General features: G+C 42.7%; 1 protein-coding gene across 1 annotated transcript in view; it reads right to left on the minus strand.

Moving 5' to 3' along the window:
• LOC126338532 (serine-rich adhesin for platelets-like) overlaps positions 1 to 21,533 on the minus strand; it is a 2,400,280-nt gene extending 2,378,747 nt beyond the window's left edge. The window contains exon 1 of the mRNA XM_050001562.1: positions 21,160 to 21,533. Coding sequence (XP_049857519.1) covers positions 21,160 to 21,180 — 21 coding nt within the window. The 5' untranslated portion in view covers positions 21,181 to 21,533. The remainder of the gene's footprint in view (positions 1 to 21,159) is intronic.
• Between the last annotated feature and the right edge of the window lie 890 nt (positions 21,534 to 22,423).

Below are 22,423 nucleotides of genomic sequence, written 5' to 3' on the forward strand. Positions count from 1 at the left end.
TAGAGTGCAATTATACGCATATAAATACTTTCATTCAACTGTTCCTTCTACCGACAAACAGAACTTCAGTGCGACTTGTGGTTACGAACTGTACAGCTGGTCTTCCTAGAGCTTTTTCCGGCTGATAAGGGAAACTTCCCTCTCAGATTTTTTGGTAAGAGTCCCAGTGGAAAGCCCGTCAAATACTGAACACAGGTCAGACATGAAAACAGGAAGAAGGTGTACTTGGATGTGAAAAAATAGGAGAATAGAAACAATGAACGGTCCAAGAACAAGAAATGAAACGGGGAACAGAAGTAGCTTTGTGGTCAAGTGGTTATCATGGATTACCATGCTGGCGAACAGTGTTCGGACTTCCCTCGAGCCAATTTTTTTCCCTCTGTTCGCTTTATTCAAATTTGTGTCTGTGTCGTGGTGTATGGCAGGGACTTATGATGACAGTTGATTCTGCACGACTATTATCGGCCGAAAGGAAATGGCTTTTGAATGGGAACAGCAAACATTTGAAAACAAGGCGACAAGTCAACGAAACCTCCACCGGAAACACTTCTGGTGTGTTATGCACGGCATTAGTGGCAATACGTGTTTCATATGATAGAAATCTCTCATAGACGCACCTACTTAATTCGCCTGGCAAATGAGTGAGATATGCCTCCTTGCCCGATAAAGGTGTTCGTATGAATGTGAACGTGATCATTCTCAAGTAAATGATTAAAACGTAATAGTTAGTCACATAAGCTGCAACAAATGAAAACAGTTTCACAACCACACAGTTTCTCTGTCCTCTGTCAAAACATGTGTTTGCCGCGCGGGATTAGCCGAGCGGTCTGAGGCGTTGCAGTCATGGACTGTGCGGTTGGTCCCAGCGGAGGTTCGAGTCCTCCCTCAGGCATGGATGGGTGTGTTTGTCTTCGGGATAATTTAGGTTAAGTAGAGTGTAAGCTTAGGGACAGATAACCTTAGCAGTTAAGTCCCGTAAGATTTCACACACATTAACTTTAAAACATATGTTTTTAACGGTTTTGAAGTTGCGCTCCATTTTGGAAGTATTCACTCTTGAATTTTTTGTTGTAACATGGTTCACACCCGTTTATTTGTTGTTTTCATTTTTGTGAGACGTCTTTGTTGTATCTCCACTGCTCTCACTGTTCTTCACATTTACTTGGGGCAGTAATGTATTCGTACCACATGACTCATATTCTACAACCGATGTGAAGTATGGCACCTGCCAAGACTATAGAAAGAGAACAAAGATGTCAATGACCGAACGGAGAGTTCATAATGTTGTGAAAAAAAGAAAAAAAATGGCACGAGGTACTCTTGAAAACGGCTCGCCCGCTTGGCAGTCTACCACTGCGACGACTTAACCCACGACTCTTCATTGAACTTGTTCTACTTGGAACGTTCACCGTTTCTGTCTTTTTTTCCTATCCTTCACGGATCAGCTCACCTTCTTCCTGAATGAGATTTTCACTCTGCAGTGGAATGTGCGCTGATATGAATATGAAACTTCCTGGCAGATTAAAACTGTGTGCCAAGCCGAGACTCGAACTCGGGACCTTTCCCTTTCGCAGGCAGGTGCTCTACCATCTGAGCTACCCGAGCACGACTCACGCCCCGTCCATACAGGCAGAAGTAAACCTGTGAGGACGGGGCGTGAGTCGTGCTTGGGTAGCTCGGATGGTAGAGCACCTGCCTGCGAAAGGGAAAGGTCCCGAGTTCGAGTCTCGGCTCGGCACACAGTTTTAATCTCCCGGGATGTTTCACACCTTCTTCCTTTTTTCATGCTTGGTCTGTGTTCAGTTTTTGACGGGCTATCCGAGGGCCATCTAACCACTAAATCTGAGCGGGGTGCGATGGGAGTTCCCCTTGTGAGAACTGCATTTGAAAAAAATGGCTCTGAGCTCTATGGGACATAACATCTGAGATCATCAGTCCCCTAGAACTTAGAAGTACTTAAACCTAACTAACCTAAGGACATCACACACATCCATGCCCGAGGCAGGATTCGAGTCTGCGACCGTAGCGGTCTCGCGGTTCCAGACTGTAGCGCTTAGAACCGCACGGCCACCCGAGGCGGGATTCGAACCTGCGACCGTAGCGGTTGCGCGGTTCCAGACCGCCTTGAACCGCTCGGCCACACTGGCCGGCAACTACATTTCAGTGACTCTTACCAACTGATGCCAGGAGGCGTGTATGTAAGAAGAGATTCACCACAAGGTGAGTAGAGATTTGCCAGCGCACCGCGCCGCCGCAAGTGTGAGCAGCATTCTGCGTGCTATTCGGCGCCACCTAACTCGCAGTGTTGCCACAGCACGCTGCAGAATTTCGCATTCTTTTGAGTCATCCTGTATTTCCACTTCACTAGCAAGAACGGACCTGTAGAGGAGAAGTTGCTTTGTTGCCTGTTATTGATTGCGGGGAGCATAATGAAGGTAAAAGCGCAGGCAGCGGGCGGTGGGATCTGGCAGGGGGCTCGTACCGGTGCTAATGGGCGATGGTGCGCGCCTGGCGCTCACTTGGCGAGGCGTGGTGTGGCGGTGGGAGCCAAGCGGCGGCGGCGGCAGCGGCTGAGGCAGCGCCAGACAAAAGACGGCGCCGGCGATCGCGGCCGAGCGCAGGTGTTTACAGCTTCCAGAGAGCGGCCCCGCGCGCCGGCCGCCCTAGATCAATAACACGCGTACCACGCCACGGACAATGGCCGACCACGGCGACGCACGCCGCCACGCGCCGCCCACACGGGGTCTTCGTTGTGTATCCCGCCCACTGGTCGTACACTCCGATCAAATATTGCTCCAGAGTTGGCAGCTACTTAGGAATTTAGGGAAGTGAGCGTCACGAGTGAGGCGCAGCACGCTTCAGCCCATATCACGAGAGATACGGCCGCAGCAACGGATCACGGTTGCCAAAGCTTGAACCACCTACAATACATCCCGCCCGCAATGTGCTTAAGGTTCAGGTCGCTTGCTAACCTGTGTCATTTACACTAATGTCGTGGGATAGCGATGTGAATATACAGCGCCGGCCGGAGTGGCCGTGCGGTTCTAGGCGCTACAGTCTGGAGCCACGTGACCGCTACGGTCGCAGGTTCAAATCCTGCCTCGGAATGGATGTGTGTTATGTCCTTAGGTTAGTTAGGTTTAAGTACTTCTAAGTTCTAGGGGACTGATGACCACAGCAGTTAAGTCCCACAGTGCTCAGGGCCATTTGAACCATTTGAATATACAGCGTGGTCCATTGCCAGTGACCTGGCTAAATATGTCGGGAAATAAGCGTCAAACGAAAAAACTACAAAGAACGAAACCCGTCTAGCTTGAAGGGGGAAACCAGATGGCTCTATGGTTGGCCCGCTAGATGGCGCTGCCATAGGTCAAACGGATATCAACTGCGTTTTCTAAATATGAACCCCCAATTTTTATTACATATTCGTGTAATACGTAAAGAAATATGAACATTTTCGCTTTGTGATAGATGGCGCCGCTGTAATAGTCACAAAAGTATAAGTACGTGGTATCATGTGTCGTACGACCGTTGCTATTCACAATATACATAAATGACCTTGTGGATGACGTCGGAAGTTCACTGAAACTTTTTGCGGATGATGGTGGGGTATATCCAAGAGGTAGTAACAATGGAAAATTGTACTGAAATGCAGCACGATCTGCAGCGAATTGACGCATGGTGCAGTGAATGGCAATTGAATCTCAATGTAGACAAGTGTAATGTGCAGCGAATACATAGAAAGAAAGATCCCAAATAATTCAGCTACAATATAGCAGGTCAGCAACTGGAAGCAGATGTTGTTGTTGTGGTCTTCAGTCCTGAGACTGGTTTGATGCAGCTCTCCATGCTACTCTAACCTGTGCAAGCTTCTTCAACTCCCAGTACCTACTGCAACCTACATCCTTCTGAATCTGCTTAATGTATTCATCTCTTGGTCTCCCTCTACTATTTTTACCCTCCACTCTGCCCTCCAATACTAAATTGCTGATCCCTTGATGCCTCACAACATGTCCTACCAACCGATCCCTTCTTCTGGTCAAGTTGTGCCACAAACTTCTTTTCTCCCCAATCCTATTCAATACTTCCTCATTAGTTATGTGATCTACCCATCTAATCTTCAGCATTCTTCTGTAGCACCACGTTTCAAAAGCTTCTATTCTCTTCTTGTCCAAACTATTTATCGCCCATGTTTCACTTCCATACATGGCTACACTCCATACAAATACTTTCAGAAATGACTTCGTGACACTTAAATCTATACTCGATGTTAACAAATTTCTCTTCTTCAGAAATGCTTTCCTTGCCATTGCCAGTCTACATTTTATATCCTCTGTACTTCGACCATCATCAGTTATTTTGCTCCCCAAATAGCAAAACTCCTTTACTACTGTAAGTGTCTCATATCCTAATCTAATTCCTCAGCATTACTCGACTTAATTCCACTACATTCCATTATCCTCATTATGCTTTTGTTGATGTTCATCTTATATCCTCCTTTCAAGACACTGTCCATTCCATTCAACTGCAGTTCCAAGTCCTTTGCTGTCTCTGACAGAATTACAATGTCATCGGCGAACCTCAAAGTTTTTATTTTTTCTCCATGGACTTTAATATCTACACCGAAATTTTCTTTTGTTTCCTTTACTGCTTGCTCAATATACAGATTGAATAACATCGGGGGGTGAGGCTACAACCCTGTCTCACTCCCTTACCAACCACTGCCTCCCTTTCATGCCCCTCGACTTTTATGACTGCCATCTGGTTTCTGTACAAATTGTAAATAGCCTTTCGCTCCCTGTATTTTACCCCTGCCACCTTTAAAAATTGAAAGAGAGTATTCCAGTCAACATTGTCAAACGCTGGAAGCAGATAATTCCATAAATTATCTGGGAGTACGCATTAGGAGAGATCTAAAATGGAATGATAATATAAAGTTGATCGTTGGTAAAGCAGATACCAGACTGAGATTCTTTGTAAGAATTCTAAGGAAATGCAATCCGAAAACAAAGGAAGTAGGTTACAGAACGCTTGTTCGTCCACTGCTTGAATACTGCTCAGCAGTGTCGGATCCTTAGCAGATACGGTTGATAGAAGAGACAGAGAAAATCCAACGGAGAGTAGTAATCGCGAAAGCGATGCGGAGATGACAGAAACTCCAGGGGAAACTCTGCAGGAGTTACCCTCACTAGCTCGGTACGGGCTTTTGTTAAAGTTTCGAGAACATACCTTCAACGAGGAGTCAAGCAGTATATTGCTCTCTCCTACGTATATCTCGCGAAGAGACCATGAGGATAAAAATCAGAGATTAGAGCCCCCACAGTGGCATACCGACAATCCTTCTTTCCACGAACAATACGACACTGGAATAGAAGGGTGAACCGATAGAGGTAGTCAAGTTACCCTCCACCACACACCGTCAGGTGGCTTGCGGAGTATGTATGCATATTTAGATGAACATTCCACCAGTGTGGACAGTATTTGCTTCGTGATATATTACCTGTGTTAAAATGGACCGTTTACCAATTGCGGAAAATGTCGATATCGTGTTTATGTACGGCTATTTTGATCGAAATGCCCAACGGGCGTGTACTATGTATGCTGCTCGGTATCCTGGACGACATCATCCAAGTGTACGGACCTTTCGCCGGATAGTTACGTTATTTAAGGAAACAGGAAGTGTTCAACCACATGTGAAACGTCGACCACGACCTGCAACAAATGATGATGACCAAGTAGGTGTTCTAGCTGCTGACGCGGCTAATCATCACATCATTAGCAGAGAAATGGCGCGAGCAACGGGAATCTCAAAAACGGTGGTGTTGAGAATGCTACATCAACATCAATTGCACCCGTACCGTATTTCTATGCACCAGGAATTGCATGGCGACGACTTTGAACGTCGTGTACAGTTTACAGTTTTGCCACTGGGCCCAAGACGATGACAGATTTTTTTGCACACGTTCTATTTAGCGACGAAGCGTCATTCACCAACAGCGGTAACGTAAACCGGCATAATATGCACTATTGGGCAACGGAAAATCCACGATGGCTCCGACAAGTGGAACATCAGCAACCTTGGCGGGTTAATGTATGGTGCGGCGTTATGGGAGGAAGCATAATTAGCCCCCATTATTTCGATGGCAATCTAAATGGTTCAATGTATGCTGATATCCTATGTAATGTTCTACCAATGTTACTACAAGATGTTTTTCTGAATGACACAATGGCGATGTACTTCCAACATGATGAATGTCCGGCACATAGCTCGCGTGCAGTTGAAGCGGTACTGAATAGCATATTCCAGGACAGGTGGATTCGTCGTCGAAGCACCATACCATGGCCCGTACTTTCACCGGATCTGACGTCCCCGGATTTCTTTCTGTGGGGAAAGTGGAAGGATATTTGCTGTCGTGATCCACCGACAACGCCTGACAACATGCGTCAGCGCATTGTCAATGCATGTGCGAACATTACGGAAGGGGAACTACTCGCTGTTGAGGGGAACGTCGTTGCACGTATTGCCAAATGCATTGAGGTTGACGGATATCATATTGAGCATTTATTGCATTAATGTGGTTTTTACAGGTAATCACGCTGTAACAGCATGCGTTCTCAGAAATGATAAGCTCACAAAGGTACATGTATCACATTGGAGCAACCGAAATAAAAAGTTCAAACTTACCTACGTTCTGTATTTTAATTTCAAAAACCTACCTGTTACCAACTGTTTATCTAAAATTGTGAGCCATATGTTTGTGACTATTACAGCGGCGTCTACCACAAAGCGAAGAAAGTGGTCCAACTAAAATATTCATATTTCTTTACGTACTACACGAATATGGAATAAAAATGTTGGTTCCTGTTTTAAAAAAAAAACGCAGTTGTTATCCGTTTGACCTATGGCAGCGCCATCTAGCGGGCCAACCATAGCGCCATCGGGTTTTCCCCTTCAAGCTAGACAACTTTCGTTCTTTGTAGTTCTTGCGTTTGTCGCTTATTTCGTGAGATATTTGGTCCTGTCAAAATCTATGGATCACCCTGTATAGTGATATACAGCTGGCGGTAGTGTCGTGGACAAAAGTATAAAAAGGCAACAAATTGCGGAGCTGTCCTTTGTACTAAGGGGATTCATATGAAAGCGTTTCGGACGTGGGGACGCCCGCCCAACGACTTTGAAAGAGGAATGGTAGTTGGTGCTAGACACATGGGACATTCCATTTCGAATATTGTTAGGAAATTCAATATTCCGAGATCCACAGCGCCAAGGGAGTGCCGGGAATACTCAATCTGAGGCATTAACTCTAATCACGGACAACGCAGTGGCTGACGGCATTCTCTTAACGACCGAGAGCAGCGGCGTACGGGCACAGTGGTGAGTGCATGCAAACAGGTAACACTGAGTGAAATAACTGCAGAGATCAGCGCGGGAAATACGACGATCGTATCCATTAAGACAGTGAGGAGAAATTTAGCGTTAATGGGCTACGGCAGCAGACAACTGATTGAGTGCCTTTGCTAATAGCGCGACATCGCCTTTTCTGAGCTCCTGACCGTATAGGTTGGACCGAAGATCAGTACAAAATTGCAGCCTGGACAGAAGAATCCTGGCATCAGTTGGTAGGAGCTGACGGTAGTGTTCGTATGTGATGCAGACCCCTCGAAGCCATGGATCCGAGTTGTCAGCAAGGCAATGTGGAATCCGGCAGTAGCTCCATAACAGTGTGGGCTGTGTTTACAAGGAATAGTTTGGGTCCTCTGGTCCAACTGCACCGATCATTGAGTGGGAAATATGTTCGGCTAATTGAAGACCATTTTTAGCCATTCATGAACTTTAATAATTTGGGTGACAATGCGTCAGGTCACCGGACCACAGTTGTTTGCGACTTGTTTGAAGAAAATTCTGAACAATTCCAGCCAATGATTTGGCCATCCAGGTTGCCCCAGATGAATTCCATCAAACAGTTATGGGACATTGACAGACTCTGCATTCATACAGTTATGGGACATAATCGAGAGGTCAAGCCATTCACAGAATCCTGCGCCGGCAACACTTTAGCAATTGTCGACGGCTGTAGAGGCTACAGGCTCAATATTTCTGCAGCGGACTACCGACTTGTCGAGTCCATGCCATGTCGACTTAGTGCACTAAGCCGGGCAAAAGGGGCCCTATACGTTATTATAAGGTACTCCAAGAGTTCTGTCACCTCAGTATACCTCTACATCTATGCTGGGCACATTACTATAAAGTACCTGACAGAGGCCACTTGCCGTTATGTCTGTCATTGAGGCTCTTTCCGTTCCATTCACCCTTTCTTGGGAAACAAAGCACAGGTCATTGCCGTTTTCAAGAAGGATAAACACAATTACGGGTCTACATTGTTGACGTAAATCTGTTGTAGAATTATGGAACAAATTTTGTGCTCATGTGTTATGTTTGTTTTTATAGAACGAAACCCTCCACTATTAAAATCAACATGGATTTCAAAAACAGCGATCTTGCCAATTTCAGCTTTTCCTGTTCCTCCATGAGATCTATGGCATTTTAGACAGCGGCGCTCACGTTGGTGTCGTGTTCCTCGACTTCAAAAAGGCATTTGACATCGTCCCGTGCTACTGTAAGTGACAGATATTCGAGCTTACGAAGTATCGAATGAGATTTGCGACTGGATACAAGATTTCCTTGCAGATAGAACTCAACATGTCGATTTTAACGGATGTAAATGTACTTTCCCGAGTGCGCCAAGTAACTGTTGATAGGTCGTTTACTGTTTACAATGTACAGTCTGTTAAGAAAGAGCGTAGTCGCAGTACAAATAAATGGTAAAAGATACCGCCTCAGTTCCTTCACAATCCAACAAAGAGACCCTCGTCCTTCGTATAACGTCCATAAAACATTAGTTTATTTTGAATTCTTCACTGAGATACAGAAGAAGTGAACGAGAGCAGATTATGCGTCACATTTATCGAAGATAATTTGATGCCGAGTGCCAAACGTTGGTCCATCGACAAAAATCAGGATTGAATACTGCAGGAGGACAACGATACGAAGCAGCTCTGCGGGCTTAGCAGCGAGTGGAAAAAGGAGAAAGGTTTGTAGGTACTGGACTGGCCCTCACAGACACCTGATGTATCCTATTGAAAACATATGGTCTTATGTAAAAAAGAAGTTACAAGGAAAAAAATCGTCGCTTTGAAACAACAGTCGACGCAGATTGAACGTATTCGGAGGTCTCTTCCGTGTGAACATGCGGAAAACTTGTTTTCAGGCACGCCCCGGAGATGCCAAGCAATTATCGACACTGTTGATGACAGGACGTATCATTAATTGTAACTGAATTTTTCTTTTATTCTTATATGATATATGTACATGTTTCAGTTTGTTGTCAAATAAATTTTGCTACTGATCGGAAGGTCTTTAAGACTGTTCGCCTATGATACGGTTGTGTACAAAAATAGAGCAACGTCAGAATACAGTACTGATATGAGAGTGACCTGCAGGGGCCTGAATGGTGTAGGCTCTGAAATTTAACCCGGAACGCAAATAAATCAAACAAGTTGTGTATACATATGAAAAGAAATCCACTGGTGTTCAACAACACGATTCATGACAAATTGCTGGAAACTGTATTTACGTAAAATATCTAGAGGTAACTATACACATCAACCTTTAGTGCAATGACCACACAAAATAAATAGCAAAAAAGGCAGATGCCAGGATGAAATTCATAGGAATTATCTTAAGGAAATGTAACTCAACCACTAAATGGTATACAAGCCGCTTGTTCGACCCATTCTTGAGTATTGTTCATTGTCTTACCAGGTAGGACTGATAGAAGCGACAGAGATTATTCAAAGACTGCACCGCGTTTCGTCGCGGGATCGTTTAGTCCGCGCTAGAGCGTTACATAGACGCTCATCAAACTCCGGTGACAGACACTACAAGAGAGGCGTTGTGCATCACGGAGAGGTCAACTATTGGAATTTCAAGAGAGTGCTTTCCGGGAAGATCGGGAAACATATTACTTCCATCTATATCATGCGAAATGACCACGACGAGGAAATTCGAGACATTAAAGGTAATATAAAGGCTTATCAATCACTTTTCCCACGTGCTACTCGCGAGTGGAACAGAAGAGGGATGAGTCAACGCTGCCAAAAATAGCCCGCGCCACACAGCGTAAAGTGATCTGAGGACGATTGTAGATGTAGATTTAGACTGATCGTAGAAGAAATTTTTGCTGAAATGCCTCAGCGCTCCCTATAATTATTCCATTCTTGCTTTCGCGATGCCTATGGGAGCGATACGTGGGTGTTTGTAGTATATTTTTAAATTCTCCAATTAAGTTGGTTTTTGAAACTTTGTAAGTAGGTTTCCATTGTAAAGTTGGTGTTTGTCTTGTATTGGTTGCCTGTCTGGTTTTTTTTAGCAACCATGTGCAACACTCTTGCCTTAGGTGGTGTATATCTTAAGTGCCCCCTGCTAGTTGTATCTAATATTTCCACCACACACTTTGGTCGTACAAGCATCTTAGTTCAATTTCCATGCTTTACCTACCAATTGACTAAAATCTGCCGCTTGCTTCACCCACGACTGAGCCGAAGGGATTGTTTCATTTCACATCCCTACAAACTATGCAACATACGGATTTATATGAACTGAATGATTCCACATGTGGCTCAAAAATATTGTGGTCATAAATTGCTAAGTTTTTTGATCTGTTTTGTTACGGAAGCCTACAATTTTACACTTCTGAACATTTATAAAGTGAGTTGCCAATCTTCGTACAACTTTAAATTCTGTGAGCTTATGTTACTTCATAACGACATAAACTACGAAAAGTCCGAGGTTACTATTGATTTTATCTGCAAGGTCACTAATGTACAATATGAACATGAAGGATCGCAACATACTTTCTTGGCTACATCTGAAATTACTTCCACACAATTCTGACATATACCGACCTCCTTACCCATATTTCCTCAATCCAATCGTAAATTTCGCTTCACTTTCAAAGTGGTCATTCTTTCGATAGTAAGGGTAAGTGGGGCAGTGAGTGAAATCCTTTCCGGAAGTCATGATGCATGGCTCTCAGTATGACATCTGATAAAACCGGGAGTTGGGTTTCGTGACCGATGTTTTCGAAATCCATACTGGTTGACACGGAGGAAATCATTCTATTGGATGTACCCCAGTTCATTGTGCGCTATGAGTTGCTTTGTTTTCATTTCTTACGGTTACGATAGTGATTACTTTATTGTAGTTACGATTCCTTATTTTGTAACACTGTCAGATGTTCTGCGTGAAACCGTTTGACGTTGTTGTATTGCTCAGGAGATCGACATAGAAAATCAGTGGAGGGAAAAACTGTGCTTTACCTTAGTAATTCGAGAAAAAAAACGTAATGGAGACTAGCTTATCTCCGTTAACAAGGCGATCAAAATAATTACCACAGCTTTGAGTGCAAGTAGAAACGCTGTTACGAATATTGACAAGGAAATGTTCGAAAACGAAGAGGAAAGTGGAAAATTATCAAAGATGGAGATCCTGGAGGAAAAACGTTCCGTAAGTGGTTTATCAAATGAAATCCGTTTGCCAAGGTTGCGAACCGTCGTCCTGTTTGTCATTAAATCACAGAAAAACACATCTGACAGTCGGAAAATTATCATTCTTAAGCAAGCAATTCTGCACTGCCTTACAAGGGATACTTATGTGGCCGTAAACTGTTAATGGGGCGACAAGGTAAAAGAATGTGCTGGTCATAAACCATGCGATTAGGTTAAATTACAATACTAGCGACCTGTTTTTCATGACGAAACACAATGTCGGACAGCTAAGATACTGATATAAGCGCTGAGGATTATGCATCACACTTAACTTAGATTATCTCGCGTTAGAGACTGCTGACGGAATTCTTATTTGGGGCAAATAAATGATTTGTTCTTAAGATATAATTCACATAATATGTACTCCGAACTTCAATGGTAGAAAGCTTTCGCACATGCTGAGAACACAAATACGTTATCGGAAAATGCATTTTCTTCAACTTTCCAGAGAGACACTAAAATTTTTTGTCATTAATAGAACTAAAATGAAAGCATAATGCTGAACTTAGAGATGGCACTAATGCCAGGTGCATCTTGGTACAACCGGCGCGACTTTAAAGACATGCAAGATTACGCGTGTGCTACCTGCAATTTTTTTTTTAATTTTTTTGTTTTGCGTCTCCAAATGCGCCTGAAAGTTCTAAGATTTAAAAAAACCTCAACTTAACAACGCGGCTAGATTCTTTGTCATTTATATAAAAGGACACATTACATCGTATAATAATTCTTATCTCATAGCTGACAGATGTTACTTCCCTCAGAAAAAATGGCTTTTCGTCACTCTGGTAGTGTTTGACGTATTTCGCTTCAGATTTCCTGGTAGTACTTGCAAAGATGGAATTCTATAAAAATTTGCAAATGAAATTTCGAGATTTGTTATAGAAGAAACATGATTTGAGATGTTGTTATAAGCGGCTATTGACAATATTTAACGTATGATGTGCGAGATACATGTAAATACAGCACTCTTAACTATCACGCGTAGTGAATGACAACTGCCGAAAATGGAATGATACCTACATAAACACAATGATACTCAAACAGCGATACATCGTAGTTTCTAAAATGATCCCAAACTATGCACAAAAGTAAACTCAAAATAGTGTAGCTTGGTTATTAACGCTTACAAATAACCGCCAAAGTTAAAAATCGCCAAAAACCGTGGAGATCGAGTTTCTAACTGCGAACTTTCCTCTATTTCTTATTTGGTTTATAGTTAAAGTCAGTGGGACTAAGGGGCAGATGATAAGGACCGTAAAGGAGCGGTCGATTCATTCGGAATGGTTGCGAAGGCGAGCAGCGACAGGTGGAGACTGAAGAAGGAACAAATTTAGTTTAACATATCGTTAGTGACGGGATCTTTAATCACAGAATTATTTAACGGTGGAGCATAAACACAGGTTTGACAAGGATGTGGCAGGAAAGAGGTCTTCTCGAAGGAATTATCACACCATCTGCATTGAGGATATTTCGAAGCTGCAGACAAGAAAAAACTAACGGTCAGAAATTTGAAAGGTGTTTCGAATTATACGAATCCATTGTTGAACGTAGCTATGTGGGAGGGAAGAAAGTTGGAATTATATCCACAGAACGAAACGGGGCAACTCTAGAACTCTGTATTTACAAGTGGAAGTGCTGCGACGGAACCATTGTTAGGACAGGAGCTCCCTTCAATAAAACACCACCTTGTCCTAGTCAGATGTTCGTAAATCGGGTTAACAAAAGTGAGAATACCAAACGTGACAACAATATGAAGTCGTACACAAATAAAAATAACCCAAATACTCTGGGTCGTTTGTAGGATGCTGGTAAATCCATATTCAATTACGGAAGAGGCTCGTAACACTTGTACGTCCTGCACTGAAAGACTAACGTTTGGATATGAGACATATAGAATAACAATGCAATGACACTCGATTGACAAAATAGCATTACACGCACTTGCTATACTTCGTAAAATTGTTTTTTTGTTTTGTTTTCAATGTATTCCAGAAAGATCTCTTATCAATTCTGACACGATGGCAGTACTATCAGATTCAGATCAAGGAGCACTCACTTAGAGAAGAGCCGCCCGTTGATTGAGGCAGAGAGGATTTGGAGGGGAGAGGGGGGTGGGTCCGTTAACAAGGCCACGTCCTTGTCCAGTTACGCTAATGGTCTGTCTGTTAATTAGAAGGAGCACGTACGGTGATGCTTAATAGGTCATCATCTGATTCCACATGCAGTTAAAGCAATTACAAGACTGATTCATTGGTAAGACGTTGGTAAGTACCAGTTTCCTTATCAAGGTTGCTGTGTTCGAAGTATTGAGTGTGTGAGAAGCGTAAATAAAATCCGCTCACCTGCCTCATATGTACTGTCAAGAATATATTGTCAGTGCTTGTGTCCCCCTCCTTTTTGTTCTAGTATAATGTTTGTAATTTTAATACCGAATGAGTATCATAATATGACTTCCCTTCTGACTTCATTTCACAGCTCGAGTTAGACATATTTATGTTCTCAAAGATGTCACAACGATATACCGGTCCTATATAACTATGATGTCAGTGCCCAATAACTTTTTAGTTATTTGATTATTCCACTGAATAGTCAAGATTTCTCGAGATGACTCTACATGATGAGCATGTGGTTCATTACGCTCATAAACACTGCTGTTTTATGACATTAATGTTTAACTTGTCAGTTTGAAATTATACTCGTCTTAATTTTTGACACTGTGAGATTGGCCGAACTCATGTGATGATGAAGCTAGCTTAAGTTCAAATAAGTCAATTTTTTTATATTGTTAACTAACCTTGTAAGGATATATACCGGTGTGTAATTCCAGTAGCTAAACAAAATGGCCTAACAGCCGAATTTTCAATAACACTAATAAAGGTTACAATTTCAGCCAGATGTGGAACCCTACTGGCATTTAGAAAAAGCGCTTCAGTTGGTTGTACATCACCAACAGTGAGAATGTTGATGATGCTCAATACAAAATGATTGTGCTCGAAGGAGTATGCAAATTATATTCACGAGACGATGTGGCCGGAAAGAAAGCAAGATTTCCTATATTAGATTTCAAGCTGTAGGACATAGGAGCGTTTATTACACCCATCGTAAATCAGTCATTTGGATCGGTTGAATTCATATGAGTATGAAACAATGAAAAACAGTTTCTGCCACACGCTTCCCAGTAAATCCGTGCGGGAGATGTAAATAATATGCATTCTGTTGATCCGACGAAGAGCTGAACAGAAACTAAGAAATTTGCAAGCTTAGGAAAGAAATTCTTACCTCGAACATAAGAATTCACTTTCCGTAGTTTGACATTAAGCATTTGGTTCTACATATACCAAGATATTGTATGTAATAGTAACGATAACGAACAAGTACGCTGTGCTTGTGGATGTTATACAATGTTCTAAGTTGTTTACTCTCAGTATGTATCATTCTTGACTGTGACGTAGTTCTGAACATAGATTTTTCAGTACGTTTCTTGAAAAATGTCTCCCTTATGCTCCATACCAGGTATCCGAGCGCGAATTACGTAACTACGAAGTGGAATGTTCTGGAACATGGCGCTAGGTACGTAGAAGTAAGTTGATAGTGGCATTTACGTACTGATCCGATTGGTATTTTTGTTACCAGTCGAATCCCTCTCCAACGACAGGTTTTTCGTTACCTTGAGTCTGTTTGAAGCATTTGATATCGTCTTTCCTGCTAGTAGACGCTTAGCGGACATTCAGTTAACGTGCAGAAGACATTCCGAGATTTACCTCAGAAGGAAAGTTCTTTGGAAAGTTCATAAAACATGGTTATTGACAAAAGTAGAAGGATAATTGTAATGAAAAATATCGAATACTTAAATGAAGCCAAGCCACACAAACAACTGTTACTTTATCGAGTGAGTAATTGCAAGAAGAGTGTGGAAAAGGCAGGGAACGACCGTTTCAGTTAGGAGCGAAGGGGAGAAAAAAGGCAACTGAAAGGTAATATGTGCTAGCAGTACCTAAGATATGAACTTAGAGATCACATGTTCTTAAATGATATTGTTTGCTACTGAGAATCATTGTATAACGTTATCCAGAACTTACATTAAGAGGTTTAACGGTGTGAAGCAAAATTTCAGAAGAAAGATAACAGTGAATATAAACAACAATTACGGTTTCACTTTGCCCCGAAAGCTTCATGTGACGGGTTTTAAGAATATAAATGACTAGTCGTTCGATGATAGATCCGAAAACCGCTAGGATCACTATAAAATAATGCGAGCCAAAGACTGACACACAGCAAACTGTTTGCAACAGAATTTTATATTGACATCATCATCCCACTAAAGAAGGCTTTGAAAATAAAAGTTCTGAATTTCAGCGACGCCCGCGGTTAATAGTCGTTTCAATCTTTTGTAATACCAGACAGTTTGTCATGTACGTAACGTTCCCGTTTGTCGAAGTTAGTGTATTACACATTTGAGAGGCACATGCAAAGTAAACTATATATATTATACTTTCGTTAACACTGGACGAAACCATGGGATTTTAACGGACTACTTCTACTCTGAGTGTTCTGGAACTATTAACACCAAGCTAAATATTGTATGGGCAGCTGAATCTGTGTCAAAGCAAAACATTGATACTTATTGCGCATGTAATGCAACTAACATTCGCTCCACAGATAACTGTTTCACCCGTAATGGTAGTTCCACATGGAAATCATATTTGATTGTCACAGGAGATAATTATGTCATTAGTTTCAAATAATATGGAAGGTCACGTTAGATCACTCGCGTCTGGTGAAGGACTCCTCAACTCCTGTTCGTCAGGATACAAATACATTAATATGGTCTCCATTTTTCTAAATTACATAAGGAAGTTATTACCTATGTATATTTATAAGTAGTGCTTTTGACAAGTATAGACTCATTTCGCACAACTGATGTAGGCGAGTATCTTGTTCTGGACTTTTTCTACACTTTCCACCGAAATGTGTTGAGAATTGAGTGTTTAGGACGTATTATCATATTATTAGCAACAGTACAATGCAACAATAGTGGCTTTTTCTTTGTTTTGTTACGGCGGGTGTTGGAGTTGGGAGGGGGGAGAAACGGAAGACGGCAATGTAATTGGTCTTTCTATTGGTTTGATACGGTTGGCCATGATTTCCTCTCCTTCTCCAATGTATACATCCCAGAGTTCTCAATGACGCCGTTGACAAGTTGATGCATAGTATCTAATATCTGCCCCCTCCCGCCCCTGCATTTCACGTTTCCTATGTCTTACTCAGTTACGATGGAAGCTATTCCCAGCTGTTGTACCATAAGTCCTGTCATCCATGCGGTTCTGTGTTAAAATAACGACGAACTTCACATTAATATACCATAAGAGGGAAGTTGATGTGTAAACCACGTCATTCATACTTTTTAGCTGTATATGAAAAGTTAGTCGGTGAACTAGAGTAACGGTATTCTATGAGTCATTGTTCTGATTAGTTATTAGGGACAAACATGGAAAATTTTATAGCCATGAACGAAATAACGATAGTAGGGTGACGTGTTACGTATCAGTGAGGTAGCTACTACATAATAATTGATATTCATTGTGGTTGTGGATATCTTGTCAACTTTATGCGAGTAGTTCCTTGTACCTCAGTGAAACATTCACGGTGTATACTGTGTTACGTGTATAGTGCAGAAAGTCAAACGATCAGACTTATTATTGTCAGATGTGCCAAAAACGAACAGATTGGTATATTGTGGAGTCAGGAAGTAATCTATCTTTGTTATATTATGGTAAGCTTCCTGATAATTGATTATTAGATGGCTTCTCTAATTATAATGCTACAACTACCACGAAAAACGTACGATGTACGATAATATTTATCTGTTCTTACATTTTTTGTTAACATACGAGGAGAACACTTATTATATTTTAGTGTATGCTCGCCATTTCTCTGATTCTGTGCTTACAACTACTCGGATGCGTGATCAACAGAATGAGATATCAGTCGCAAGCGCGACTGCAGTACCATCTGTCGGCGGAATAGCGAGACGCGGCACACATCTGACGGGAGCAGAGGATGCAGCACATACGACCGTTCGTAGTAGCGCTGCTAAACCACGCAGGGCTAATACATCGATAATGTCACTAATACAAGCTTCTGGCCTATAGTATCATGTCAATAAAATATTATAAGGGCGAAGAACGAATCTAAAGAATTTGAATGTGGATGTGGATGCTTTTACAATTACGGTGATGAGTCACGTAGAATTCGTGGTTCGTCATTCCAACCCAACTTTCAAGGAGGAGACGGAATCGATATATGTCGGCGTTAAATCTATCGTTGATTAACTTTTCCCTAAAATAAAACTACTTTCTCTTGGCTTTGTTACACTGGGAATGTAAGTCTGACAGTAGAGTTTGGCAAATCACAGAGTAATGTGCCACCTATCTCGTGCAAATGTTCATCTGCAGAGGGCAGTTAAACGTATGACTTAGTGGCATGGAACAGATACATCAGTTTTCAGCTCGTGTGACCCATCAGGAGACCAGAAACGTGATACCAGACTCTACTACAATGAAATTAGAAACGGAACAAAGTCTAAATCGTATTGGATAAAATGGAAGGGTAACTTCATCCGGTAGTAAAGCTTGAGATAATTCCGCTGAATGACTTCGTATGATCAGACACCATTCATTTAACGGGTGTCCGGAGTTATTACTAGTAATAGAAACAGCGGCATAAAACTTTGACGGCTGTTGGTCCGCCCTACTTCACGTTTCACCACAACACACAGTACGCGAAGTGTTTAAATTGCAAGTGGTCCTCCTGTAGTTGTTTAATTTTTAGTACCTGAACCACTGAAGCTAAGCTGAATATTTTCATGCACTGCTCACTGGATTGTAGATTACTTATAATGTTCGGTCAGATGTATAAAAGCTATTAATTGCCTGTTAGAAAAATTTATTGTGCCCGACACCGTATTGCGAACAGAGGGAACATTTCACGTATTGTCTAAGATGTATTTGATACGAAGCCACCGACAAAGAAAACTTAAAATGACAACAAATGTAATTAACAAATGCCGTAGGAATTTATGACGACTCGAAAAGTGACTGACTGAGTATACTACGCCGCACTCTCGACTAAAAAGCATGATCTCGTAAATAAGAGACAGATATCATTTTTCAGGGGACTTTATATTAAAGTCCATAGAGGATTTAATTAAAGCGGCTCTGTACATTTATGTAGTGACAAAACATGCTAAAATACTTCATGCGACATCGGTGCGCAACAACACTGACGTGCCTAGGAATAAATTGTATTTGAGTGTCGCTGCCGAAGGTCTGAAACTATAGAAACAAAAGACGCCACCTAATTTGTGAGAGAAGTAGTCTTCCTTCGATCGAAGTCTACTTACTGTGTACTCTTCCAACTGTAAACACCCTTGAAGGCAGAAACCGAGGCGAAGTTAAAGGGGAAATCCGGTAAGAGAGTGGAAGATCACAGTAGTAATTGATACATTACTCGGAGCTCTGTTAATCTCACTCGTTTCTTTAGTATCATGCGGTTACTTACAAATAAGAACAATAAGATATTTCACGTTTTATGTCTCTCTTGATATGCATTACTGCCGCTTACGGAAATGTGATGCAGTAAGGACGAATTGTGGTAGAATCACAGTAACGAGTTGGATAAAACAGTGAAGCTACATTTAGATGATACACAAATCGGTACTATGTTCACACAAAGACGTGTCTATTTGTAAAACGGTACCGCTTTGAAAATCAGCCATTGTAAATACACATCAAAACCAACGATCAGAAAGACGTCAGTAGCGTGACCGTAAGAGAAATCATGTCGCGTCTTGAAAGAAAAGAACTGGTGATGAACACGCGACTAAATAAATAAGATTTTGTCTCATTTAAGTTGACATACGCGTCCTTCAGATAAGGAGTATTAAGATAGACGAGTAAATTGTAATGACCTCTATAATGAGTATTACGCTTATATTATTTCACGAAATCGGAAATTTAGCTCACTCACAGAGTTTCTAGTAGTGATTTTTGTCGGTTTTATCAATACGCCTAGTCAAATAGGAATGAAAACTTGTTGGCGTGACGTCTTATGTTTGAGAACTCGAGAAACTTCGCTCTATAAAACTTGAAAAACAGCAATTTGCAGACCGATATTTTCTTAAGGCTTTTGATCTCTGACATAGCTCATCATCAAAATTGTATTAGTCGCGCCGTCAATATGTACAGAAATTATATACAGATTTGCACGCGTCACGGGAAGAGTAAACAGTAACAGAATCTGTAGTGACAAAGATGCTTCTAGAATTCAGAAACTTGTGTACTTGTAGAAGCAGAAAGGAAAGAAACTACGTCACAGATGTCCTTAGTAGTATGAGTATGTAAACAACAGAAACGACCTTCGAGAAAAGACAGTTTAAAGCACGTGGAGTACACTGTCATTCGACGCGAGTTAAAAAGTTAGGAGTTAAGGGAAGGATTCGCGATTGGTTGTGAACTTAGGGCTGTTAAGCTGTTAGACACGTCATTCGAATAGGCTCTCGTAGTTAACGCAGAACAGAACTTTGCTAACGAAAAACAAAGCTCCGCACACACGTGACGCGGAAAGCGGGTTTTACTGTTTAATCACATTTATTTCCATGAACTCTACGATTAAATTCGTAGACTACTTATGTGACTGATGTATGTGGTTGAAATAGCGTGTGGGGATACAATATATTACGATGAAAATACACTGACTGCTTATGGATACTGTGTATGGGGTGTACGACTACAGGCAGAGTCAACTTGATGGTGAACGGATTATTTTGAAAATGAGACGTGGTAAATGCAGAATGAAACTGATGGGGGGAAATCCGTCAGTTTGGCTTACGTAGAGGGCACCTGATATTGAAAGATTTGGTGCGTGACGAGCAACTCGCGATAGAACTACCCTTTTAGATGTGTTGTCATATACGTCAATCAGGCACGCTCGTATAGTAGAAACTACATATATTTCTGTAAAAAGAAAAAAAAAATGTTTCACACATATGACGGGAGTCTATCATGAGGAAGATGGCTTTCTGTCCAGTTACATGAATGGCCACGAAATCTCGGTTAATGGCTGGTATGAAATTGTCGTATAGAGGTATAAAATACGTAATGACAACATATCCACTATAGTTACGCGCACCATAGACGGAACTACGACGCCAAGTTATATTTATCCTTGACGCACTATTGTTTTACAAAATTAGGTATCGTAAACACACGACGAGATTGAAGCAGGAAAACGCGTCGGATCTGTGTACGTAGCTGAAGCGCCACCCTATACGACTTGAAAGATTAGGGGGGTGGCGAGGAATTGGCGAGACATGTGGGTTTTGGCCGGACGCCACTTGGCAGCCACGCGGCCGGAAGACTGTGATGGTACTGACGGCCAAGGCGGCCCACGTCACCACACACTCCCCTATTTATACCGGCGCCAGCGAGAGGGGCGTGCCCCACACAACACCGGCACTCTCCGTCTACTTCCGCACTCCACACTGGTACTTACTTGGCTACTGGACTTCACCATTCAAGCAGGCCTCGGGGGTCACCAACCAGCAAGGGCTAAAACACTACACGGCACGCCAACACTGCGCAGAGGTGATGTTGTTCTCGTGGGACGACGGCTGCGGCGGGGGCGGCGGTCGTCGGGGGCGGACAGGTGTCTGGATGTTCTTCACTCGTGGATCGGCTGCGGCCGGTGGGTCGTGCTCCGCCCTGGCTACGTTCATAACTACGGGCGATCCCCTCGCAGGTACGGTGAGGTATCCGCGCGGAGCAGTAGCACTGCACACATGGGCGCTTCGCACACACGTGAACTCGGCGTCGGCGTCGGCCGTCGGGCGGGAGCGACGCGCTCGGTGAGGCGCCTCGCGTCGCACTGAGCAGCGCGCCGCCTCCCCCGCTAGGCCACGCCCCCACGCCCCCCACCCGCGCGCTTCATCCCTCCCACGGCGCGCCGCCGCCCCTCGTGGCTCTGCCCTGACTCGGACAGGGTGGAAGGGCTGCGGCTGGCTGACCTACTTCTCGCGCCGGCAAAGGCGGCGACGACGGCGACGGCCCCCGCCCGCCTTTTTGCGACCGAACTCTCCATTCAGCCGGAACACTATATATAAAACGCGGTAAACACGGGGCGGCTGGCACGCCGGCGTAAACACTCGCCAGCGCACCACGTGCGACCTTGGCACGCCAGCCTTCCCGAGTGCGGAAGCTACGGCCGCCGCACCTGCTAGAGCCGTCTCTGACACCGCGTTATTAACACGTGCCCTTAGCGCTAGGATTTTACCCGCCCATTCATCCCCCTCCATGCCTATCCATAGTGTAAGGCCCTCCCCTAAACAGCCGCCAGTTCCGCAAACTGGACGCTACATCAAAGTTGTTATCGTCACAGTCCAACACATGTTACACTGTGATGATATTCAGTAATGATAAGAAATTTAACTCTTTCTGGATAGTAATATAATATGAATCTGCATTATTAAAGAAATAAAAGTATTTATATAGAATTGAAAGCATCGCCAGCAATAGAAAACAAAAAAATAACGTGATGTTATTTAAGTGCAATAAGGACAGATTTTCATTAACTAATTCACTTATTATAATACATTTATTTGAGGGAAACAGCAGTGAACACATACAATGAGAAAACAATGGGCTTGAATTTGTCATGTCGGCAGTGAAGCCACGGATGCAGTCGAATAACTCTGTTGTCTAAAATCAACGTTATATAGAAATAAGTCAAAGTCGTTTCATTTTTTTATGTCCCCTGCTTT

Source organism: Schistocerca gregaria, chromosome 1, assembly GCF_023897955.1.
Source record: "Schistocerca gregaria isolate iqSchGreg1 chromosome 1, iqSchGreg1.2, whole genome shotgun sequence".
NCBI classification, from domain to species: Eukaryota; Metazoa; Arthropoda; class Insecta; order Orthoptera; family Acrididae; genus Schistocerca; species Schistocerca gregaria.